Here is a 25,588-nt window from a genome sequence, read left to right as displayed (position 1 = left end):
TGGACCGCAGATGAAGAAATCCCTAAATTCCTTGCAATTGTACGTTGAGGAACATTGTCCTTAAACTGTTGGACTATTTTGTCACGCACTTGTTCACAAAGAGGTGAACCTCTCCCCGCCTTTGCTTGTGAATGACTGAGCAATTCAGGGAAGCTCCTTTTCTACGCAATCATGGCACCCACCTGTTCCCAATGAGCCTGTTCACCTGTGGGATGTTCCAACAGATGTTTGATGAACATTCCTCAACTTTCTCAGTCTTTTTTGCCACCTCTCCCAGCTTTTTTGGAATGTGCTGCAGCCATAAACTTCTTAGTTAATGATTATTTGCTAAAAACAATCAAGTTGATCAGTTTGAACATTAAATATCTTGTCTTTGTAGTGTATTCAATTAAATATAGGCTGAACATGATTTGCAAATCATTGCATTCTGTTTTTATTTATGTTTAACACAACATCCCAACTTCATTGGAATTGGGGTTGTAGTAAGACATCCGAGCTCTTAAAGGCAAAATGGATTCTTATTAGCTGCTATTTGTAAGTATTAATCTACTCATTCTTAAAAAGATGCTTATTATTGATTAAATTGATGCTGATTTAAAAAAAAAATCTCCTATAGCTGCTATACCAATACTTTTAAGGGACTTGTCACATTTATTGTAAAGCCTTAGCGATTTTACCTGTAGAAAGGACATTGTAATAGTTGTCTTTATTATAGCCTACATTTTGATAGCCAATCTTAAAAAAAAAAAAACAATTCACAAACCATACAGTAAAACAACAACAGGATAGACTACAGTGTGTGTATTTTTTTTGGGGGGGGGGGGGGGGGGTAGCTGAATCACTAATAACAATACATTTCCTTGCATAAATAAAACACACACACAAAGGCAGATAATTTAGCTAAACATTTCAGGACATTTGGAACCATCAATCGCGCAGCTGTTTTAATGAGGAACACTGTGATTTCAGTCTGTCCCTGAAAGCAACGCTTGACTAGCCGAGTGATAGTTATTGATCGATATATAATTTTAGACAGCAAAATACAGTGATAATTACCACCCACATAAATATAGACACATTAGTAAGAAAAATAGGCTTTTTTTTTTTTTTTAAACTTACGTGTTTTGCCCGCTGACGCAGACACACTGTAACTCGGTATTCTACTTCCCTCTAGTGGCCGTCCGGTGTATTGTAAAATAGGCTCTGCTTGGATAAATTATTCTCATTTTAGCGAGAATAGAAAAAAAGAAGCGAATATTCCAGAAGGGGCTCTGATTTTAGAGGAAGAATCTCGCCCTCGCGCATTATGCTCGCTGCATGTTCAAAGCATGCAGCAGGCGCGCAGTCATTGGTCCATATTGCTGTCACTATTGTGAGCAGATTGAGCTGAGAGCAGGCGGGGCCACCACGGAGGCTGAGGCGGATGCTCCAGCACCAGCGACGATTTTGGACATCATCGTAGGAGAAAAAAATAATCATAATAATTAATAAAAAGGAGGCATTTTGGCGCACTCATTTTGGCATTAAGTGGAACCATCAACTAGCGAGCCGACCCGATCCGCCGGGAGCTGTGCGTCCGGGTGTCGGGATGCTGAGGCGGCGTGACGCTACGCGGTGGGGAAGAGGAGAGCCGACCGCCAGCTGATGTTATTATGCGGGGAAAGAGGCCCGCTGGACCGATCCAAGAGGAACAAAGCACCGCTTCAAGCGACGTCTTGCACACTGGCAGGTCAGCATGCATTGCAAATTAATGTTTGGAATATGCACACAAAAAAAAGCAAAAAAAAAAGCATTGTACTCTTCTTCATTATGTAATGTCAATGGGCGTGTGGGTGGGGGTGCGAGGCAGAGGCCTTCATTTTGCTGTAGCAGGTTCTAGTACCATCTATGCTAGGCCTTCTCTAATGGAAACGTGTTACAGTGAACCCTCGCATAGCTGCGGTTCGGCCGTCGTGAATTCGCCTATTTGTGGATTTTTTTGGGGGACAGAACCTTCATCTTCTGTTAACTCATTGAAGAGTTTCATTTAGACAAGTAGAGCTTTGCCGCTATAGGCAATTACAAACCTTTTGGAGCGGTTTCAATTACTTGCGCATCGACGCTATTTGTGTCCGCTTCATGCGCCACATGCACGGATTCACTATGTCAATTGACATGGAAATTGGCGGGTTGGTGGTGATGTGCTGCTTCCGCCAATGAAAATCCAATCCATGCTTTTACCGTGTTTCTAGGCGCTCGCTTTTATTTATTATTTCAGAACAAGCTAATATGAGTTGGGCTAAAGAAATAGTGGGTGCAAATGAGCAGTAATTCTTGACGTTTGGGCTGTTTTGACCAGAGCACATCCTAGAAATGGTAGTAGCCATTAGGACAGCTGGGAACTGTTTAAAATATATCTCCTTTTTGGTAGAGTGAAACATATTTTTTCGTAAATCGCTTGGCCTAGTAAATCGGCCGAAAATAGAGCTTCTGTTACAGGATGGGGGCTTGTGTGTGATGTCACTTCCCCGGAGGCAGAAAGTCTCATCTGCTGCAAAGAATCACTTGAGTGCATGCACATGTGCACGCATGCATGAACCTCTCAGTGCAAACCCCCCCCCCCCCTCACTGACCATCTAATTGAAGCGTGTTCCTGTTCCTCCATCTTAGCCGACAATGGTGGACCCCTCCGAGGCTGAGGAGCAGACCGAGTCCATCAAGCAAGCGGGCGCCTCCGCCGCGTCGCCCGGACACCAAAGCTTGCCAGACCAGGCGGATGGCGCCACCGCAGAGGAGGAAGGCGACGCCGGAGACTTCCAGACGCCGCCCACCGGCAGCTCTGAGCCGAGCCCCTGCCACACCGCGTCTCCGGCGGCCCCATCACCAACACCGCCGCCTCCGGAACCTGACGGCGATACGTCACCCAAGCTGCACCTGGATTTGTACAACTTCGACTCCCCGGCGGCCGAGGGCAGCCGTTATGTGTTGACGAGCCCGCGTTCGCTGGAGGCTTGCGCCCGCTGCGGCGTCAAACCCGTGGAGCTGCTGTCCCGCCCGCTTTCCGACTTCGCCCGCGAGGCGCCCGGTCGCTCCATGCGGGTGGCGACCGGTCTGTTCGAGGTCTACGAGCGGGATCGTCATGCCAAGCTGCGCCACTGCCGGGAGGAGCGGGAGAGGATAGTCAGGGAGGAGAAGCGGCGGGTGATGCAAGCGGCGGTCAACAGTTGCGGTTCGGTGTTGGAGCAGCACAAAGTCACCACTCAGCCTCCTAAACAAGAGACCTGCAGCCCAGCTTCTGATTCAGTTTCAGCTTCTAATCCGGGACCGTCTCTCCAGTCTAAACCCACCAAAGTTGGTTCCACAGGTCCCAAGCAGTCCTCTGGTAAAACCCCACGGCCGGCGTCAGGTGGTCCTCCACCGGTAGTCCGTAAGTCTTCTGGGGGTAAGCCCTGCAACACGTTCCCCAGACCAACGCCGAAAGCCCCCATCTTCATCAGAGCCAAGTCAACGTTGACGCCATCTGTGTCGAAACCGCTGAACGGCGTCGCAGGAGGTTTGTTTTTGCAGCACAACGGACACTTTCACCCCAAGGTGCGAGCGAAAAGCCACTCCATGGAGTCCTTGCAGAGGACGGAGCCTGTCTGTTCCTCCACCTCCAACACCACCACCTGCACCTCCTCAGAGTCCGGAGCCTCGTCATACAGCTGGGATGGGCCGCGGGACCGCTGGGCCAAAGGGTCCAGCCCCCGTGCTCGGACCCTGGCCGCGTTCAACTCTCTGATGGGCCGCAGCCTCAGCCTGGGGGACCTGAGCCACTCGCCGCAAACCACGCAGAAGGTGGAGCGTATCGTGAAGGAGGTGAAACGGCGAGGCCTGAACGCCGTGTCGGAGCGTGACCGCAAGATCGCAGCGCTGATGCTGGCCCGGTACCAGGAGGAGGACATCATGAGCCACACCCGCTACGTAGCCCACCTGCAGTGGGACAGCGAGCGGAGGATGGAGGAGCTCCAGCGGGAGCACGATGAGCGCAACAAGCAACGGGCGGTGCAGGAGGGCCAAAGGCTGTGGCAGATGCAGGTGTCCACGCGGCAACAGCGGCTCAACCGGGAGGAGCGCCGGTCGTCCGCCGCCAAGATGCGACAAGCAGAGGAAAGCGAAAAGCAGTGGCGCGAGCTGGCGGAGCGGCAGGAGCGCCACCGCCTGCACAGGCTGCAGCAGGCGGCGCGTGAGGAGAAGCACAAGAAGTCGCTGCAGGAGCAGAACCTCAAGGCCCTAGAGGAGGAACGGGCGGCCGTGTTGGAGCAGGAGCGCCTGCTACTGAAGGAGAAGCTCACCATGGCCGAGCTCAAGCGGCAGGAGAGGGAGCACCAGTCCCAGGAGGAGCGGCGGGGCCTGAACAAGGCAGAGCGGCGGCGCCACGCCGCCCTCATCCAGGAGATCACCCGGCGCGAGCAGGAGGAGTGCGAGGAAGCCAAGCGGGCGGCGCAGGAGAAGCTCAGCCGATCCCTGGAGAATTACGAGCACATCGTGGAGCGACGAGGCCAGGAGCTGCGGGAGAAGGCCAAGCGCGAGGAGGAGCAGATCCTGCGAACCCGCCGGGCCGCCGAGACCCGGGAGCGGCATCAGCAGAGGCAGCTGGAGGCCCGCGCCCGCGAGGTGGATAAGCGGGCCCGGCAGGCGGCGCTGGTGGCCGAGGAGCGCGCCAAGGAGAAGGCCCAGCGCGCCGTGGAGAGCCGGCGGGAGAAGGAGCGGCTGCAGCGCCTCAACCGGCAACGCGTGGAGGAAGAGGAGCGGCAGCGGCGGCACGAGCTGCTGCGGTCCATCGAGCGCAAGCTGGAGAAGAGCGAGCAGATCTTCAAGGAGAAGCGCGCCGTGCTGGAGAGCGCTCGCTCGGTGGCACGCGCGTCCTTCCACGTGCGAGACAAAGTGCGCGAGGAAACCAACGGGCGCACCTTCGACAAGATGGCACTGGAGGCTCAGCTCAAAGCCGGCCTGGATGAAAAATAAGACCAGTTCTCGAAAGCTTTAACTCTCTCTCTCTCTCGCCGTTTTTATCCTTACGTATCATCAGCAACTACGGCCACCCCTCTTTTGTGCCGCCATCTCCATGACAACCAAACAGACTCCTAAAGGAGAACCCCCACAGGCAGCAGGGCAGCATTAAAGGACGGACCAAATAAAAGAGAAATTCTTCCGGAAAAAAGACGCTCCAGGCCAGATGATGACTCACTAGATGTCCTCATCATTCTCCGCCGGCCGCGCATCAGCTAAGGGCTAAAGGTAACCAGTTGTTCTGGGAGCGCTGACAAGCTCCTCCGTAGGTGTCAAGATTTCAATCCAATCTTATTTCGCACATTAACTCAAACAAATGGACATTTAGTTGCAAGAAAAAAAGTATCTGAACCCTTTTCTGAGAGTTAATAGTGCAAGACACGGTTCACGTTGTTGAGAATAGAAAACTCAAAACTTGTTTTTTAGAGGCCAGGACAGCTTTAATCAACACGTCCATTCTTGTCTCGTTGATTGGACCTATGTTGGCTGACACCTGATTATGATTGGCTTTTGGAGAAGGCAGGGGTTTCGCATGCTTTTTCCACCCTGCACTGTGATCTTTAAACCATGGACACATTTGGTTTTTCATGTGAAATGTGTTTGTGTAATCGTGTAACTCGTTTGTGTAAATGTTACATTGCAGGGTGGAAAAAGTATCTGAACCCCCCCCGCCCCTTTTTTTTTTCTTTACCCATTAAAAGTGGAAGCTTTTCACCTGTTCAGTGTTTGTTTATCACGTAGAACAAAGACCTGTCGACACCTGGCGGACATTAGCATTAGCGGCTAAGTTAACAGATGTTCCCCTGTGTGTCGTTTCAGCTCCATGAGATGATGAACCCATTCATCACGGGGAAATGAAGAACTGTCATCAAACTGCACAAACGCAAATGAAACACGTTGAAACTTTTTTTTTTGTGTGGGGGGTTGGGGGGGGGGGTGCAAGGATCAAAGACAACTTTATTAGCATCAAGGCAGTTCCTTTTTCTGTCCCTAAGCCCCAACCTTCCTTCATTCCATGTTCGCTTCAGGTGTGGCTACAATTCAAAACAAAACAGGACCCGGCAAGAAAACAATCAAAACCAGAATAAAACAATGTTTTTCTTTGATGATGGATTTGCCTCGTCTCAGTTAGAATTTCCATTTGAGACCCAGAACATCCCGTCTCGACCCCTAACATATCGGACGCCATTGTGTTATTTTCTATATTTTTCTTAGCTTATTACTTCATTTGTGAAATTAAGCCCCAAAAACAAGAACATTTTGGTTCACATTTATTCAAAACTGTACAAAATATACTGGGGGGGGGGGGGGGGGGGGGGGAAAGGAATTGGTGTTGGGTTACTATGGTGACATTAAGCCTCAAATGAAGGGTTCATGTCACCAGCAACAAGGGTCTTAAATGGGATAAATTAGGGATTTATGTCACCGGCAGAAAAATGGGAAGTTGAAGATACATGAAAGTAGTTATTATTACTACTCTTAGCCTAAATTGCAAGTGAATTAGACCTCCACCTCCTTTTTCACAGCCAATCATCGAAATGATGATCAAACTTTGATGCCATGTTACGCCCACATCAGACGGCGCAGACAAACAAGCTTTTTGGCAAGTTCGTAGCACCCATCTTTCTAGGACACCTGCTTCTCACTGGGGCACATTTGGGACCAATTCCTTAGTACGAGCCCTAGAATTCAGCCAAAATGGCTGCTCCAGAACAAAATAGCCGGTTTCCTGTTCAATTTCAGGCAATGATCTTTGAGATTTTTCATCATCATCATTTTCATCTTGTCATGATAGACATGTGCATCCAAATTCGTGTCGATCGGTGAAACCGGGGTTATGGAGCAAAATGTTCTCTAACTTTCCAGGGGCCCTCGCACCTCCAAGTAGCATAACTACTAGAATAATCCACTACAATGTAAACCTAATGCTAAACGTGGGCCATGTTGGTCGTTTATGTTCCAAGCTCACAGGTGGGCCTCTTAACAAACATGGTCACGTCTACCTCCACGCTGGGAAGTAGTCCGTCCGGCGTCAGTCTTGGTCGAAGCTGGTGGCGGCGTCCTTGCGCGCTATGATCTCGTAGACGCTCTCCCGGAAGCTGCTGTCGGAGGTGAGGCGGCGCGCCGTCTCCCTCAACTCCTCCATGCTGCCGCCCGCGCCGCCCACGTCCAGGCTCGCCGTGGCGAACGACTTGGAGTGTTTCACTGAGGAAAGGGGAGTACCGTATTCATTCATTATCAGCGCACCTCCAGTGTGCCACATGTTCACGGATGATACACCATTGATGTACAGTATGAGTATGAGATAGTAATGTACATTTACTGGTTGACAGAGCAGCACCAATGTGCCAAATTTAACGTCTGACGCGTCTCCAGTGTATCATATTTAATGTCAGACACACCTCCGGTATTCCAAATTTTAAAGCCAGCAAACCTTCAGTGTACCATATTTGTCTAACGCACCTCCAATGTACGAAACTTAACAGCCGACGCACCTCCAGTGCACGTACAATAATTAACGTCTGACTCACCAGGAAAGTACCATACTTACATATTTCATGTCTGAGGCACCACCGGTGTACCAAAGTTACATATTTAATGTCCAAGGCAGCTCCAATGTACAATATTTAACAGGTGACACACCTCCTATGCATCATAATTACTGCTAAGTGCCAGCCAACGCGTACCATATTTAAATATTTTATGTCCGCCGCACCTCCAGAGTACCTTATCTACCGGACGATGCACTTCAAATGTACCGACTTTAACAGCCAACCCACCGCCAATGTGATCAATTAATGAATGATGATCCTCCAGTGTACCATATTTACATCATATTAATTGCCGATGCACCTTGAATGTACTCAATTTAATGGCCGATGCATCTCCAATGTAACATATGTATATATTTACCTTCTGACTCACCTCTAATGCACTATATTCATATCACATTTAGGACAAATGCACCTCCAGTACACTACTATAATTCAGCAGGTGACGCAACTCCAATGTACCAGTTTTCCATCATATTTATTTATCAGTGCACCTCCAATCTTATACTGTAGTTTTGATTAACCACGGGAGCGTTCTGTCCAGGTGTATAACGTCATTGATCGACATGTAGCGTACATGGCGAGCAACACATCCGTAACCAAAGTTTGACGGTGAGCGTGTGACTTACACCAGTGTCGTCGAGAGGCTCTCCTCTGGACCCGGCAGCTCTTGATCCTTCGCGCCGCCGCCTTGTGGAGGTAGACGGCGTTCTTCATGATGGCCGGCAGCTTGGCTTCGATCTCGGCAGCGCAGATGCACTCCTCGAAGAAGCCTGATCGACACCACGGCAACGTCAGGAAGACATTTAGAAGGCACAATGTCGACGTATTGCGAGCTCAACTCACGTCTCAGCTGAGTGACGTCCCCTCTCATCCTCTGGTCTCGCTCGCTGGTGCGGTCCAAAGAGTCCAGGCCTTTCTCCAGGTCCTGCAGGGCCTCCTCGGCCTGCTTCAGCCTCTTCTCCAGCTCCACGCGAGACTCAATCTCCGCCTGACAGCAAGGAGTTCAAGGGCGAATGTGAAGAAGATCAGCAATAATAATACAGTAAAGATCGGAACTAGACCCTTGCAAAAGATAGCGGAAAAACAGCGATAAATTGACGCTCCGCCCCCTAAAATTACCTTGACAAGCGAGTGGCCCGACTTAAGAGGTTATCGATATACGAGCAGTCGCTTGACCTATTGTTTGCCTTGACTTGCAAGCAATGACTTGAGTTATGAGTGAGCTTCAGACTCTACAAAGGTCCAGTGAAGAAAAAAAACAAAAACCTCAGCTCACAAACAAACTGTTTTTTTTCTGACAAATATTGCTTGGGTTCATCTTATATGACTACTTAACTCCACAGAATGCCAGAAGATTATCCAGGCTTCAGAACAGGGACTTTGTAAAGCAGAAATGGGGGAAAAGAAGGAAATGTATTGATGGATGATGATGTGTGCCTGTGTTACCTGCAGCTCGGCCTCCGTCTGCTTCTTGTCTGCGGTGAGCTGAGAGAGCGACTGCTGCAGCGTATTGGCCTGCGACGAGTAGAACTCTCGCTCCTGCTGCAGGACCTGCGCCCGCTGCTGGTTCTCACGCAGCCTGCAGCAGCACAACAACAACAACAACAACGTCGACGACGACAACATAAAATTGAATCAATACAAACGCTTGATCGAAAATACTACAATTTGAATCACATTTACATTCGCAGCTGACGCACGTCCAGTGTACCAAATTTAAAGTACAATATACCTCCGATACCATATTGACTTCAAGCTTTAAATGTCGATGTGGAGTAGTAAAGTCGACTAATCAGTTCAATCACTACTCGAATGTAGGAATCCCTGACGTGCTTGCAGTGTAACACTATTTAACGCACAACGCACCTCCCACGTACAGTACAATATTTACATATTGCACGTTACATGCACCTCCAATTTACCCTATTTACATCACATTTATGATTGACACATCTCCAGTATACCACCGGCATACTATATTTCCCACCTGACGCACCTCTAATTTACCAAATTTTATGTCTGACACACCTCCAAGTGTACCATATTTTCGCTAGCGACACAGGAAACAACAATACACGATTAGTGCTTTCCAGTCTATCGAAGCCTGCCTGGAAGCTGACACTCGATGCTTGCGCTTGTGTAACAATCAATGCACGTTTTCCACCAGCATTAGCATGAGCAGCTCGTGCTGTACATTTCAAGCGGGGCCGGCGCGAGTGTTTGCACTCAAGGGCCACTTGATTTTCAAAGTCAGGCAGAAGGGCCAGGTAATTCATAGATGACGTAAAAATTAATAATTACATTTTTAAAAATGAGTATGTAAATAGTTGTTATATAATAATAATAATATTAATACTAAATATAATTACAATGACTTATTAGTTTTACTTTTATTATTATTATTTATATAGACCGCAACAAAAATATTGAGAGAAACCCCACTTCCAAAAAAAAAAAAAACAAAAAAAAAAAACAAAAAAAAAACACTGACCCTTTTTTGGTAGGTTTCAAATGTTTATAGAATAACCTACAAATACCTATAAATAACTTATAAATAAATAGCAAAATAGGAATTTTGCAGCCAGTGGCTTCTTCCTTTATTTTTTCCAACGCTGTATAGGTGTAAATTATTTGAATTGTTTAATTACAATAAACCGACACACAAATTAATGAGATAAATGAATAAAAATGAATAGATTTTTGGCAAACATCACTATATGAACGCAATAAATAAAATGCTTTATTTTAATAATACAATAATTCATGCTCATTTATATTTAGTTATCATTTATGAAGCAATTATTTAATAAATATATTGAATGTACTGTATGAGTAAAATTGTTTATTTGATATTTGTTATTTCAATAAATCAAGGAACAAATTACTGGATGAGATAAATGAATACAAAATTAAGAATGAAGAAACGGAACAAATCCTTTTTTGAACGTGCGTTTCTTACTTCTCGTCCGCCTGCTCCTTCTCTTTCAGCAGCAGCTTCATCTGCTCCTCGATGTGGTGCAGATCCTGCAGGAGGTCCAAGTTTCCCAGCTCCTTCCTGCTCTCCACCACCTCCGCCTCATTATCATCACCACCCAACTCCTCCTCCTCCTCGGCTTCCAGCAGCTCGAGAGTTCTCCGTTTCTCCTGGGAGAGTTGCTGGGAAAACACTCGAGAGGTTCAGGACCTTTTCCCACCGGTCTTCATTGATCCCAAATGTCAGTGATGTCACGGCGGCGCTGTTGGGTAACTTGTTATATCAGCGTTGTCAATAAAGTTGTCACGTACCTCGATGGACTTCTGCAGCATGACGGTCAGGCCGCTCAGCTCCTCCTTCTCACTCTCCACGCCGCGCAGAGACTGAGCCGTGCCGTCCAGGTCGCTGACGGAACAAAAAGCAAATGACGCACATCGCAACCACTGAGAACAGATCAGTTTTGTCCCGTGGGACATCCACACAAGTAGAATTAATAGTGACCCCTCTAAAAATGTCTGTTCTGTGTTCTGTGGTCCATCGTGTCCTCCGGGCCACAGAGGAAAAGAACCATCCGGACTGTTATGGACGCAAAGTTCAAAAGCCAGCATCTGTGATGGTCTGGGGCTGTGTTAGTGCCAATGGCATGGGTAACTTACACATCTGTGAAGGCACCATTAATGCTGAAAGGTACATACAGGTTTTGGAGAAACATATGCTGCCATCCAAGCAAAGTCTTTTTCATGGACGCCCCTGCTTATTTCAGCAAGACAATGCCAAACCACATTCTGCACGTCTCACAACAGCGTGACTTCGTAGTATGACCCTGTCCCAGCTTTTTTGGAATGTGTTGCAACCATAAAATTGTATCCATCCATCCATTTTCTGAGCCGTTTCTCCTCACTAGGGTCGCAGGTGTGCTGGAGCCTATCCCAGCTATCATCAGGCAGAAGGCGGGGTACACCCTGAACTGGTTGCCAGCCAATTGCAGGGCACATACAAACAAACAATAATTCGCACTCACATTCACACCTACGGGCAATTTAGAGTTGTCAGTTAACCTACCATGCATGCTTTTGGGATGTGGGAAGAAAGCGGAGTGCCCGGAGAAAACCCACGCAGGCACGGAGAGAACATGCAAACTCCACACAGGCGGGGCCGGGGATTGAACCCCGGTCCTCAGAACTGTGAGGCAGACGCTCGAGCCAGTCATCTACCGTGCCGCCTCATAAAATTTTAAATTAATGATTATTTGCTAAAAACAATAAAGTTTATTAGTTTGAACATTAAATATCTTGTCTTTGTAGTGTATTCAATTAAATATAGGTTGAACATGATTTGCAAATCATTGTATTCTGTTTTTACTTATGTTTAACACAACGTCCCAACTTCATTGGAATTGGGGTTGTAGAAAAAAAGTATATTACTTTGTGTAATAATACAAAAAAAGTAAAATAACACAACCTTTAATGAGGGAAGTGTAGCTTTGCCCAGTGGTGGACATTCCGCAGCTGTATTCTTTTTTTTTTTTTACCTTCCAGAAAAATACAACACATTCCCAAAATTCTACTTGATTCTGTTGTAAGACATTAAAAAGAAAAATTAATTCTTGTAAATTTACAACTTTTTCACCTACTAAAAAAAAAAAAAAAAAAAAAAAGTCCCCCAAAAATATGACAACTTTTTTGGCCCGGGATAACATACAATGTTCATCTTGCAATATCTGCACTTTCGGTGGAAGAAAAAAAACAACTTAATTATTGTCAAATTACATTTTTACCATTTCCTCCTCGTAAAACATGACGTTATGTTTAAAAAAATAATAAAAAATTATTCCAAGATTATGACTTGTTTTTCCCACAAAACAAAAAGAAAAAATAGACTTAAAGTCTCTGTAAAATTTAAATTGTCTTGTAAATTTGACACATCCACAGAGAATGTTAACAAGTATATAAAATGACGCTTCAAAATCATGAAAAATCAAGCCGTAGTCTCTGCTTTCAAACGCTGTGGGTATGTCCGATGAATATGATGAAACCACGCCTCGCTCAACACTCAACTGTCAATCAAATACCGCACATCTTTCTTATGCTTACACATCCCTACATGTGTGAGCCATGAAAATATACCCGCTCCGTAAAGGCTCCAGTGGCTGGAATATATCCCACTGGGTCGTCGAGGGGCTTTTGCGCCATGACAAGAAGCATTAGCTACCAGAAAGCACGCAAGCTAACAGGCTTGAGCCTAGTAATAATAACTAACTCGCAATTGCGCTGGATAACCACTGATGTGAGAGAAAGTGCTCAAGCTCTTCTATAGTAGGCAAGGTGTGACTCATGCTGGATCCCGTAGCGTGTCACTGGGCAATGTCTTAGCCATGCCCCCCACCCAAAATGTTTTAAAACTGAAATGGTAAAAACTAGTTCAACACTAAATCTCCACAGTTGAGTCCTACATAATACGAAGTCTTTGCACGTTTTCAGCAATTATCTTCAAACGTGTATCATGTTGAGTATTTCGAAAGTTTGATTTGACCTTACAGGGTCTTTAAATATGTCAACGTTACAGCCTCACAGTTTGATTTGCTCCTGCTCGGCCTTGAGCTCCAGCACCACTTCCTCATACTTCATCTTCTCCTCCTCAAGAACCTGATTGAGACGCTCCAGTTCCTGTAGAGAAGGAAGAAAAAAACAAAAAATAAAAACACACCAACATAAACATGGCTGCAGAAAAAAGGAATCAAAAAGTCTTACTTCTCTCTGTGCTCGCTGGTGCGTGAGCTCCTCAGTCTCCTCCATCAGCTTATCTGCAGGAGGAACACAGTGGATCGCAAAGTTCTTCAAGAACACTTCACCTCACACACACACAAAGTTACCCAAGTACTCCTGCTTCTCCTTGGCCAGCTGAAGCCCCTGAGCCTCCAGACTTTCAATCATGGCCTCACCCAGCTGAGCATTTTTCCACGTGCTGTGCACACAAAAACACAAGCGATCATCTAAAATACAAAATAATCTACAGCGGTGCCTTGCGATACGAGCGACCCGGCTCACGGGTTTTTGGAGATAAGCAGCAGTTTTGAACCTAGTGAACAATTCTTTAAAAAAAAAAAAAAAAAAGAAAGAAGCTGCAGTTGTTTATTACCACTTCCAGTTGAAGTTTACTGTCAAACTAAACATGAAATAAAGGATTACACACGTATTTAAAACAACCACATAACTTTTCCTTCAAGTCCACTAGCTTAATAGAGCAACAAATGTAAAGTGATAATCCAAAAAAACTCACAGGCATGTATTCTTTATCCTCTGCAAAGAACGACCAAGAATACTGCATCTTACTGAAAAGTGACCACCTCCGTGACTGTCCATATGGCTGTATTATACTGCCCCCGGGTGACCAACGTGGGCACACCAGGAGCAGTGCAATGGCCATTGACTTCAAAATGTGGCAAAAATGTCTTTACATTCTACTTAATTATGTCATTACTATATGTTTTTAGAAATCAAGGTACAATAGAGTACTATTTTTCTTAAAAAAAAATAATAATAATTCGCTTTTGGGGTGTTAAGATGCTTTGAGAAATGTCTGTTTTGAGTTACAAGTATGGTCACAGAACACATTTCTCTCATATCTCAAGGCACCACTGTATATAATAATTAACATAAGAGTTTCTTACACTTTGCCCGACTCCTGCAGCATTTCCATCCAGTGCAGCTGCTGCTCCTCAGACTCAGCAGCCACCACGATGGTGCCCTAGTTGCCAAAATTTTTAAATATCAAATCAAATTCAATCGTTACAATAGGACATTTTTCCCTCTCAAACCTTAATCTCGTCACGACATTTTTCCTGAATCTCATAATGTTACGATTTTGTTTTGTTTTTTTAATCTAAAAAAAAATATACAATATTCTGCTTGTATGACTTCCTCTGTAAAGAAAATCCATCTTTTTCACAGAAAAATCTGTATTTTAACTGTATTTTTGCAATATGACTTATTTTGAAACCACAGGACTTAGAGAGATTGTGTCATTTTTATATTTAAAAAAAAGACGTAAAAAAAAAAAAAAATTACAAAAAATAATAACTCCTTCATAATGGTAAGATTGAAACTTTTTCTCCCAAAAAAGGTTTATATTCTTTTAAAAATCTAACTATAGTTTCCATATTCCGATTTTCCACCTTGACTAAGAAAATATCACCCCAAAAAAACTTTTTTTTTTTTAACCTTTGAAATCTGACTTTATTCTTAAAAAGAAAAAAACAACAACAAAAAGATTTCAACTACTGTCTTTAGAATCAGCCCTGTTGACATACTGTAACTAGGATTTAGTAAAAGTGCTCACTGAGAAGTCTTCCAGGCTGATGACGAGGCCAAAGGGCATGCCCATGTCCTCTGTGGCCGACACCACGCATCCTCCCAGAGGAATCACTCCCTAGTACAACATAAACGCACAAGATGAGTGAGCACACCTCCCTGGCGGAGGCCCCATGGTGGCAGACGTTGACCTTGGGGTGGATGTTGAAGATCCTGCTGCTCTCAAAACTCCTTTTCTCACTCTCAGCGTAGTAGAGCAAAAAGCTGTCTTTGATCACGAAGAATCTTTGCATGACAAAAAAATAAAGAAAAAAAGTAACTGTTCGACAACCGTGGAATAATGTTTTTTAAGTTAAAAGGTAACGACTTACAATTTTTACCCTATAAAATTACATTTAATATGGTAATAGTAAGACTTCCTCTCTATAAAAAAATTAATAAATTGGACTGTTATATGGTAAAATTAACGCTTTTACGCTGCAGGAAAAAAATACTTATACACATATTTTGGGCTATTTTTAATATATATAACTGTATACGTTGTATATATACCTGTAAACACTTTTTTTTGGTTAATCCAATCTAGTTTTATCGTATTCCATGCTTACTACGTTTTTGTCCTATTATGCTGCTCTAACGCTTTTCCACTCAACTAAATGAATTAAATCAGTGGCGTGTCTCTATAAACACACCACCTTTGACCTTACAACACAACTGCGGGCCTGCATGACTGGCCATAAAAATAAATGCATGCTATGACCTTCACCACACGCACAAACGATCACAAAGAGCGCGCTGCAAATTGACTTATCTGTGACGCCTTAATGGTTATGTCACCAGGATGATGAGTGGATATAAGTCAGCACTCTCACTACATTGACAATTATGACATAAAATCAACTATGTTATACAGGTACAGCTAAAAGTGTCACAAATCACATATGAAAGGGAGAGCAATTTCTAATATTTTGAATCTAATCCGCAGACATAATAATAAACAGTGTTGTTAATACTTCTGGAAAGTTCTGACCTGCGGGACCACTTGGCCGAGGGCCGTCCGAAGGGTCTCTTCCATAGGACGCCGTGCAGCTGCACCTTGGCGCTGATGTCCAACGCTTCCGAGTCAGACTGCTCCATGGACGACCAGGGCGAGAACGCCGAGCTTCTGGACGAGGACGGGAACATCCCACCCGGTTGAAGAGGAGGAGAAGGAGGAAGAGGAGGAGGGAGGCGCTGGAAACTGAATCAGATACGTGAATCCATTTGAAAGAGAAAATAGTCGATAACAATTAACCCGCTGCAAACGAGAATGCTAACAAATCCTCAATAAGTCAGCGAGGCGGAAGTATGCAGATGTCAATACGCTCATCAGCTGGAGGCAGGATGGAGGGGAGGGGAGTGGTTGGAGATGACGGGGTTGAGGATGGATGTTGGAAGGTCGATTGCGCTCCAGCCAGTAAAAGCTGCGCTTCAGATTACTGCATGGGAGCAGTTTAAGAGCAGCATTATAACTGGGCTGAGGTCAGATTAATGCTCACAACGTGGCCCAAAAGATCTCAGAACATTGGTCACAACGTGGGCCAGAACATATCAGAAGACGGGTCAGAATAGATCAAAACATGGGGCAGAATGTGTCCGATTATATCAAAACATGGGCCAGAACTTATTAAAACATGCTAAAGAACATGAAAACATGGGCCAGAACATGGGTTAACATGTACATGGGTAAGAATGTGTCCTATTATACCAACACGTGGGCCGGAACATATTAGAACATGTTGAAGAACATATCAAAACATGAGCCAAAACATAAAGTACATGGGTCAAAATATATGAAAACAATGGGTCAGAATGTGGAAGGACATTGGCCAGGACATGTCAGACCATTGATACGAACCTGTTAAAATCTATGAAAACATGGGTCAGAACCTAGAAGCTGTGGCGGAACAACAAGGAGCAGAATACATGAAAACATGGGTCATAATGTGTCATATTATACCAAAATATGAGCCAGCACCGATATTAACATGTATTACAACTAAGAACGTGGGTCAGAAAATGTAAAAACATGGCTCACATGTGTCAGACCAAGGACATTAACATGTTAGAATATACAAAAACATGGGTTAGAAAATGGCGGAAGATATCAAAGCACGGGTCAGAACAGGGGTCAAAATGTGGCGTATTATCGGTATACCTAAACATAGGCCAGAACATTTGTCAGACAAAACCTAACATTTGTTCGAATATTTGTAAACAAGGACGTGTCCGAACTGGTGTCCGAATATGTATATGAAAACAAAGGTCATAGGATATGAGAAGATGGATCAGCGCATTGAGCAGAGCATGGGTCAGAAAAAAGATGATAACCAGTCAAAACATGCTAAATACTGTAAATGAAAACATGGGTCAGAACAAGGGCCATAACAGAACACATGTGTGTTAAAACATGGGTCAGAATATGTGATTCATGGGTCAGAACAAGGATGATAAGTTTAAAAGAAAAAAATTTCTGGATACGGGCCATAACACAGTGTGTGGTCAGAGTGTGTCGTGTGATACCAAAAAGATGGGCCAGAATATGTCAAAATATTTGAAAACGAAGGCCAGAATAAGGATGATACGGAACTCGTGTAAGAATGTGTCAGAACATGTCAGGTGTTTGCAATCATAGGCCAAAATATGTCAGAAAATGTGAAAACATGGGTCAAAACCTCTCTCTCAGAACACAAGGTAAGCACGTAGGCCAATTCAAAATAGAATCTGGGTCGTAACATATCAGGTGGATATGAACCAGGGTCATATTGCATCAAAACGTCAGAATACGGGTCAGAACAAGCGGTAGAACTTACAACATACAGTATAAAACGACTTGAAACATCAGAACCAACGTCATAATGTGTGCCAGAAAATATGAAAAGATGGTTCACAATTTGTAGGTCATAACACAGAGAGCGCGTCAGACGAGTGATTCTCAAAGTGTGGTACACGGACACTAGAACACAAACTACAATCAAGCATATTAGCTATGCATACATTTAAGTACCTTTCTGTAGTATTTAACTTTCAAATGCAGTACAAACATTTGCATTTAATATTTAAGAAGCATTTTTTTTATATTATTATTTAAGTAAGCGCAGTGTTAACATCCAAACTGTGCCTGTCACAGTGGCTTTAAATAATACAGGTACATTTTTAAGAATAAAACCTTGGTGGCACTTGTGTGTTTTTGACATACTTGGCAAATAAAGAGGATTCTGATGTTTGCGAACCAGTGTGTTAGACTATACCAGAAAATGGGCCTGAAACAGTCATAACGTGTCAAAAAATGGGTGAGACATTGTGTTACAACACGGGTTACGGCAGAGATTCCCATGAGAGATCACCAGGGGTGCTGCTGGCAATTTTCACTTTGTATGAAAACGGTTGTTTATTAATCTATACCAGGGAGACCGTGAAAAAACTGAGCAATTGAATGCTCTTCCATTAGACGGCAAAGGGTAAGATAAACCTGCGTATCCACCTGTTGCCCTTCATACATTTCAGTATTTTTGTTGGGTGCTGCACGGTGAGATTTGTCTGTAAAATGGCTTCCTTGGCACGATAAAGGTTTGGGTCTCACTGGGTTAGAACATACGGGGGGGGGGGCTGTGTGAGAATCTAGTAAAGCACATTCAAACATATGTCAGATCATGTGTTTGTGATGTCAGATTACAGATAATGTTCTTAATGGTGAGCTGTCAACATTAACGGCTTTTCTCCCCCTTGTGTGTGAGTGTGTATGTATATGAGAGAGAGAGAGCGAGAGAGAGAGCGAGATTTAAAGCAGTAATGACACATTTAAGAGCAAAGAAACAAGCAGAGGACATCGCAGTTGAACGTGACAACACAAATCCTCCTCCTCGTGGCTTTATCCATCCCGGCGCGCTCACACTAAACTACACTACTAAAGCTGCTTTTCCCAACACGTGCTCATATGGAGGGCTCCCACTGAGCACTTTTCACGACACCCCCCCCCCCCCCCCCCCCCCCCACCCTCCCATGACAAAATACCACCAAAAGAGTAAAAGCGATGGACAAAAGTATTTGGATTTGATGAGCTTATGAAGCAAAGCGAGGCGTGACACTTTTTTTTTTTTTTTTTTTGCACCAGTTTAAAAACAGAAAAAGACATTTAATTTAGTCATAAAACATGTTGCTTTACAACCCACTTTGCACCATCAAACATGAGGCAGACTCACTGTGGAATGACAAAAAAATATATATACACTATACCGCCCTAAATGTTTCAAAAGTTCCTCAAGCCCAATGGGTGACTGCATTTAACAGATTAAAGTGAATTTAGCACAATCATAGCCCAGAAATACAGTCGTGATCTGTTGTGGTTGCATGTATGGAATATCCCTTTAATTGGCGAGGGGCACTAAAGAAACCTTGTTGATTGAGATATTCCGCCGTAAAGAAACAAAATGTACATACACAACGTCCCAGAAGCAGGAAGTAGCGGAGGTCCAGCTACAATGGCACTTGAACGTCACTTTAAATCTGTGTCTAAGAGATCTATCTGTACAGTGTTTATATTTATAAAAAAAAAAAGAAAAAGAAATCACCCGTGAATATAACAGTTCCACGTTCACGTCTTTTGTTTCCACCGTCATCCTAATGGTGATGGCCGACCGACAGCAGCAGCGGGATGAGACAGCCAACCACCAGGGCGCCCACCTCTACCTTGCTCAGACTCTTGCCACCGTTGCCGCCCGGCGCCCCGTGACTGTGGCCCGCCACTCCGCCCACCTCGGGCAGCACGTGCACAGTTGCCACGTAAAGGAAGGTGCCGGCCGAGAAAAGCATGGCCACGCCAGTGGCGTTGATGTCTGACAGCGCTTCCTTGCTGCTCTGTGGACAAGGGGGAAAAAAAAAAGAAGGTTTTGGGCATCCCAATCGTGAGGTGAGTGAGATGGGTATTTTTCTACTTTTATCCAGTGAAATTTTAACATATTTTGAACTGAAATGTTAACCAGTTAATCATCCAATCAATTAAATAGTAACAAGTTGATTATTTAATTGACTAGTAATCTTTACTTTCAAAAGCTCTGAAGTAGAAGAACAATTGTGATCAGAAAGTGATTTTGTATTTTTTTAGCTTAATATGCAATGGGGTGATTTATTCCAAGTTTCACCTAGATGCATTATTTTGTAACCTATCCTCTGTTATTAACTGGAAAACTATTTGTTAGCTATTGTAATGCACTAAGATGCCACATATTGGCGCCAAAGCCTTGTTTAAATAGGAACTGATCTCAAGGAAGTATGTTGAAGTGATACATCTCACCTTGACTGAGAAACAAGCTTTGGGACCAGTTTGTTAGTGGAAGTTATGGAGTCTTCGCCATATGTTCACGCGCACTTCAGGTAAATTTTTTGTTAATCATCGGTAGGCCATTTAATTAAATGTTGTAAGAGGGGTTTGAAATGACAAAAGTATTTTTGGGATCACAATTAGTGGTATATTTACAGTTTTAACAATATTAATGACTGACAATTATAAATCTGGGTACGGGGGTGTCAATTATTTGAGGTTTTTCGGTAGAGCTTGGACGCTAACAAATAGCAGCGGATGACTGTATATTTTAAGCATGTTTTTGATCATTGCATCATCATTAGACATCATACTGCCAAATAAATGCAAGATCTGAAAATCCCTCAACACAACCTTTAACTTGATGGGGTTTGTCACAAGGAGCTATATAGCATTACAATCTCCATTTTGGCTCTCCGTCAGTGTGTGGTGATCACCAATTATTTTTGTCCAAACAATAAATTTTTCCATTTGTGTACAATGAGACAAACACGAGGCTGATCCAAACGGCCGCCATGCAGGTTGTACCTGGCTGAGTCCGAGGAAGGTGAGCATGGCCAGGACGGGGGCGGCAAGGGCAAACACCAGCAGGTGCTTGCGGATGCGATTCCTCTCCAGCCCGGCGTGCATGAGGAAGGACACAAGGCCAAACGCGGCGGGGGCCTGCGGAAGGTATGCTGTCACATCTTCCATAAATGATTGATGTTTACATCAAACTAGTGTCCGGACGTTCGCCAACACGCGGCTTACCTTGTGGAGCATGATGGCGACAAAAACGATGAGCTGGACGCTGGTTTGGGAGGTGGAGGCGGCGGCTCCAAGGGCCACGCCGTCAGCTGGGAGCGACAAATCGTGATGATTAGTGGCTCGCAAACAGCAACACTCACTGGTCACATCAGTAGCAAAACCTCTGAATGGCACAAGTGAATAAATGCCAGTGAAATGGGAAAAATCGTTGCCAGACAGGCTAACAGACGTGGGCCTGGTAATAACTAGTAAGTAACTCGCAATCGTCTTGCAATTTTTTTCAACCTAATCTTGGAATGACCTCGCCTTTCTGTCTGTTTCCAAAATCAAATACGGACTTTGAAGGTGAAGACACTTAATTTGACTTACCAGCAGCATGCACCACTAGACCGAGGGTGGTGGTAATTTTGGAGGAGGCCACTCTGGCCGATTCCGAATCTGTTACATAAACATACACGCACACACAGACACACACGCAGACAAACACATAAGACAACAACAAAAACAATTAGAAACATGGGAATTATTGGAAGGTGGAAACTAGCTAAATTAAAGTTTGAATGCCAAGATTGTTTTGTTGACTTGTCTCATTCACTTGAATGTTTATTTTGTGTGGAATTCTGGGAAGTGAGGATTTTGGGGACTGGAAACTAGTTGTCTGGATGTCCTGCATAAGGTGAATATGTTGAATCGGTGGAGAAATGTGGAAGGAGTAGAGCGGCGAAGGTTGTCGGCAAACCGTAATCACGTTTTTTTTCTGTCAATGCATTTACGATACACAGATGTTTAGCAAATATTTTTAGAATCAAGAAGTCCATCAATTATCCCATAAATTAATCAGATAAAATTTTGCATTATTGTTAAATACATGCATATGTCAGGTTCAAACTGCAATACGTTTTCATTAAATTGAGATATTGAAATTTGGGTTGTGGCTTGTCTACAAGGAGTGATGGTGGGTCCCGAAGCCTGACCAGTTGAGAACCACTGCTCTAATGATTAAACAAAACTAAATGGACAACAATTGAGAAATATATTCACCAACCTTTTTGAAACTGAGCGCTACTTCTTGGATACCGATTAATGCGAAAAACGACTATTTTGATATACACGTCTGATGCTGCTTCAGATTCGACTCCATGTCAATTAGAGATTATTAGAGATTAACTACAGCTGCAAATAATTTCTTTTCTTTTCATGATTTATTTTCCCCATGAATTGATCATGATTCAGTTACTAGTTTGGTCAGTCACATGTCAGAAAATTGGAAAAAAAAAAAAAAATGTCGATCATTCTTTTCAAAAGAAAGAGCAGATATTTGCAAATATCTTATTTTGAATAATCAGTCTCCTTTAATGAATGACTACAGAAATCAGAGAATATTTAGTTGAGGGGCTAAAACCAGAGGATTTGGACAATTTTAAGTTAAACAATAGCTCTAAACGATTTGTCCGTTAATTTGATAATTGATTTTTTTGTTGATTAATCGATGAATTGTTCCACCTGTAATCTATGTTATTTTGTGTTGGCGATTATAGATGTGCTGTTGTGTTACACATTGCAATTTATCTTCCTTGTTAAGTGTAAAATGATCCCAAATTTTGAATAGTTTGTCTCTTTCCTCCTGGCTCGCCGCCATCGCGTCAATTTATTTCTACACGGAGCGTGCGACTGATAGTGACATTAGTCCGTATGGAAAAATAATCCCTGTGAAAATTTGAGCCGGAGATTTTGCGGTGACATTTTTGTAATCGAATTATTTGTGTTATTTACTTAATCGTTGCAGCCTTACATCACACAACAACAAATCCTTGGCATCCATGTTTGCATCTCACCCTCGGCGCTGTGAATGTGCGACGAGCCGATCTGGTCCACCAACAGCATGAAGACGAAACCCAGCACCAGCGATACGCCGATGCAGGCGTGCAGCTGCTCATGGCCGTGCTCGTGGTGGCCGTCCGTGCCCGGCGCTGCTGCCGCCGCCACCGCCGCCGCCACCACCGCCGCCCCCCCCGCCGCCTCGCCCCTGGCCGACGCCTCAGCGACAATGCCCACCTGGCTCGGGGGGTGATGCCCGCCCCCTGCGCAGAAATGTTTGGAAAACACTCAGCCTGTTGGACGGCAAAGACATTAACGGGGCAATAGGGGGCGCTGTCAGACCATAACGTTTGAAAAGTATTGTCTTATGTCAGGTAACATCCAGTTACCATAAAGCCAATATTTGCGTTTGACAAATGTTACTCAACTCAACTTCATTTACAGAGCACATTAAAATAAAACAACTGTAACAAAGTGATGTCCATACTAAAGATGCAACATACAACTCGATAAATTAAATACAAAATTATGTAATATGAATATGTGACCAATCCTCCCGCCATTACGTCAAAGATTTTAACCCCCAATGCAGTTAATACACTCAATTTGACTTAATGTATATAGTGTGCATGATGTTTTCAAACTCTCCATGAAATTGCAATAAATAAAATGGAAATATATATACACACACTGTATGTTATAAAAATAGTAAAATATTGTTTAAAATTAAGTTTTTAAACAAATATACTGAGTTGGAAATGGTTACTTAATATTTTTAAATTTAAAAAATATGCACAAAAAAAACTAAATGATAAAAAAGTGAATACAAAAACAGAAAACTCTTATAACTGAATGTATATATTGTGACTTCAAACGGTCCATTTCCTGCAATTGCAAAATACATGACAAATGGACAATACAATACAAACACTGTCACATAAAAAAATATTTTTTTAAAACTATAACATTTTAAAATGAAAAATGTAAAACATGTTCTTAATAAAAAAATTATTTGAAATATTTAAAGTACAGAAACAACTATATAAAATAATCATTTCATTTGAATAGCACTTTTCAAAGTGCTCAAAGATTCTTTACAGACAATCATAAAACAACAGACAGGAATGTTTTAAAAAGTAAGATCCCAAATTCCTATTGCTTTAGTTCTGGCAATCATTCACCAGTGGCAGGGACACAACCATCAAATTATATGCAATAACAATGTTTCATAAATCATATGCTCGGCTGTGTTTATTCAAAAATAATGAACGTGGACTCGGTGCTGCTGTTGAAGTGCCGTTAAGTGAGGTGTGACGCCTCCTCACACTAACAAACCTCCTCTCAGTGGAGCTCCTGACTGCTAGTGTGTTTTTTTTGTTTTTTGTTTACCTTCCAGGATTTCCTCGTAAAGAGCGTGGACACCTTCGGGAATGATGACGGCTAGGGCCGTGCCACACAGGAGTCCCGCTCCCAACACGGTGACCAGCTTTAGCTTCTCCTGATTGGACACATGCCGAGAAACACAAGCAAAAAAATTAATAAATTGAAGGCAATGTATCCACCTGTTGCCATTCATACAATAGAATAATAGCTTTGTGTTCAACTGAAAAGACCCACATTTCACACTAAGTCAATTTGACAGTAAATTGAGACGATTACTTTTTTGGTGTATTCTGGCCCATGGCATTAAAATTAAAAATTAAAATTTGTTTTTTAAGTGGGTGGAGCCTGACAAGGGTGGGTCACGGAAAATTGAGGGAGGGGGGAGTGCAGTACGTCGCCCCTGACAACTTTTATGAAAACTACATTGTTTTTTTATACTTGGCACGGTAAACGTGTGGTTAAGCACATCTGCCTCACAGTTCGAATCTGGGCTCCGGCCTTCCTGTGTAGAGTTTGCATGGTCGTCCTGTGCTTGCGTGGCTTTTCTCCAGGTACTCTGGCTTCCTCCCACACACCAGAGACATGTCAAAGTGGCCCTTGGAGGAAAGAGTTTGCACACCCTGTCCTGTCGTAGAAGCTTACCTCTGAGAAGTTGACTGCCAAGGGAATGGTCCCGGCCACATAGCATCCCACCAGCATGGCAAGAGACAGCAGGCTGATGGAGCTCAAGTCCTCCATGGCTACACTTTGAACGCTGCGGCTAAATCGAATCTCCCCAAGATATGTGAAAACTTTCGGAGGCAAAAGACGCACCCAGAACTCAAACCACCGAGCTACACAAACGAGTTGAACGAGTCAACAAACGACGACGTGTAATTTAATTAATGGCCTCCTCTTCGCTAAGCTAACTAGCTTCGAGGGAGGGGGGGGGGCTATTGTCCGGGCAGCGGCGGCGTTTCACGAGCTAGGCGACTCGACACGTCGACGTCCAAGCAGGCCACGCCGGGCTTCATGTTTTCCATATGAGTCCAGTTAAAAAATATATTCTTAAGGCGTGTTTCACGCGCTCGTGACGTGTCTATGGCGAGCAAACAAACATGCTAATTAGTTCTAGCAGGGGAAGAGTACTTCCGGGTCACGTGATGTTTTACTGCCACATCACTGCTGCAGGTGGCAAACCTTTGTCTGCATAAGTATGTTTATATATAAGAATTTCAATCAGGATTTTTTTTTGGGGGGGATAGCAAACTTTTGTAACATTTATCAGCGACAGTGGACAATTGCTGCAGATATCTGAAATTTAGTGTAGCCAAGTCAAATAACATTTCACATAACTATATTATTCCTGGCGGCACGGTGGACGACTGGTTAGAGCGTCAGCCTCACAGTTCTGAGGTGTGGGGTTCAATCC

The 25,588-nt window shown here is 43.8% G+C and overlaps 3 protein-coding genes across 4 annotated transcripts; 1 reads left to right on the top strand and 2 right to left on the bottom strand.

The window, feature by feature from the left end:
• The first annotated feature begins 1,271 nt into the window (after nucleotides 1-1,271).
• ccdc177 (coiled-coil domain containing 177) lies at nucleotides 1,272-6,312 on the top strand. Its single transcript, XM_061696690.1, has 3 exons — nucleotides 1,272-1,729; nucleotides 2,650-5,259; nucleotides 5,851-6,312. The coding sequence occupies exon 2, from the start codon at nucleotides 2,656-2,658 to the stop codon at nucleotides 4,984-4,986; it is 2,331 nt and encodes a 776-aa protein (XP_061552674.1). The 5' UTR covers nucleotides 1,272-1,729; nucleotides 2,650-2,655; the 3' UTR covers nucleotides 4,987-5,259; nucleotides 5,851-6,312.
• Nucleotides 5,724-16,237, bottom strand: plekhd1 (pleckstrin homology domain containing, family D (with coiled-coil domains) member 1). The gene is made up of 13 exons (XM_061696692.1): nucleotides 15,901-16,237; nucleotides 15,062-15,155; nucleotides 14,899-14,988; nucleotides 14,231-14,307; nucleotides 13,433-13,524; nucleotides 13,311-13,363; nucleotides 13,132-13,226; nucleotides 10,872-10,965; nucleotides 10,546-10,742; nucleotides 9,033-9,165; nucleotides 8,430-8,574; nucleotides 8,213-8,356; nucleotides 5,724-7,236 (listed from the first exon to the last, which is right to left on the bottom strand). Exons 1-13 carry the CDS (start codon nucleotides 16,053-16,055, stop codon nucleotides 7,064-7,066), a joined length of 1,542 nt encoding a protein of 513 aa, XP_061552676.1. The 5' UTR covers nucleotides 16,056-16,237; the 3' UTR covers nucleotides 5,724-7,063.
• A 2,786-nt stretch (nucleotides 16,238-19,023) lies between these two features.
• On the bottom strand, nucleotides 19,024-25,311 carry slc39a9 (solute carrier family 39 member 9). Of its 2 annotated transcripts, none has more exons than XM_061696145.1 (7): nucleotides 24,820-25,311; nucleotides 24,184-24,292; nucleotides 22,812-23,057; nucleotides 21,346-21,414; nucleotides 20,980-21,065; nucleotides 20,758-20,892; nucleotides 19,024-19,766 (listed from the first exon to the last, which is right to left on the bottom strand). In XM_061696145.1, exons 1-7 carry the CDS (start codon nucleotides 24,913-24,915, stop codon nucleotides 19,530-19,532), a joined length of 978 nt encoding a protein of 325 aa, XP_061552129.1. In that variant the 5' UTR covers nucleotides 24,916-25,311; the 3' UTR covers nucleotides 19,024-19,529. The 2 variants fall into 2 exon arrangements, with proteins under 2 accessions (XP_061552129.1, XP_061552130.1); XM_061696146.1 differs by having other exon boundaries at nucleotides 19,024-19,761.
• Nucleotides 25,312-25,588: the final 277 nt, after the last annotated feature.

The sequence above is a fragment of the Phycodurus eques genome, chromosome 14 (assembly GCF_024500275.1).
Source record: "Phycodurus eques isolate BA_2022a chromosome 14, UOR_Pequ_1.1, whole genome shotgun sequence".
NCBI classification, from domain to species: Eukaryota; Metazoa; Chordata; class Actinopteri; order Syngnathiformes; family Syngnathidae; genus Phycodurus; species Phycodurus eques.
Note: the sequence above shows the minus strand (reverse complement) of the source record. Positions and strands in the feature narration are given on the sequence as shown.

Coding starts and splice junctions, on each gene's coding strand:
- ccdc177 (XM_061696690.1), top strand. CDS start 2,656: ATGGTGGACCCCTCCGAGGCTGAGGAGCAGACCGAGTCCATCAAGCAA.
- plekhd1 (XM_061696692.1), bottom strand. CDS start 16,055: ATGTTCCCGTCCTCGTCCAGAAGCTCGGCGTTCTCGCCCTGGTCGTCC. Junction 15,156..15,900: donor TCGGCCAAGTGGTCCCGCAG/GTCAGAACTTTC, acceptor TGTCATGCAAAG/ATTCTTCGTGATCAAAGACA. Junction 10,743..10,871: donor TGCTGCAGAAGTCCATCGAG/GTACGTGACAAC, acceptor GTGTTTTCCCAG/CAACTCTCCCAGGAGAAACG.
- slc39a9 (XM_061696145.1), bottom strand. CDS start 24,915: ATGGAGGACTTGAGCTCCATCAGCCTGCTGTCTCTTGCCATGCTGGTG. Junction 24,293..24,819: donor TGGCAGTCAACTTCTCAGAG/GTAAGCTTCTAC, acceptor GTGTCCAATCAG/GAGAAGCTAAAGCTGGTCAC. Junction 23,058..24,183: donor TTACGAGGAAATCCTGGAAG/GTAAACAAAAAA, acceptor ATTTCTGCGCAG/GGGGCGGGCATCACCCCCCG.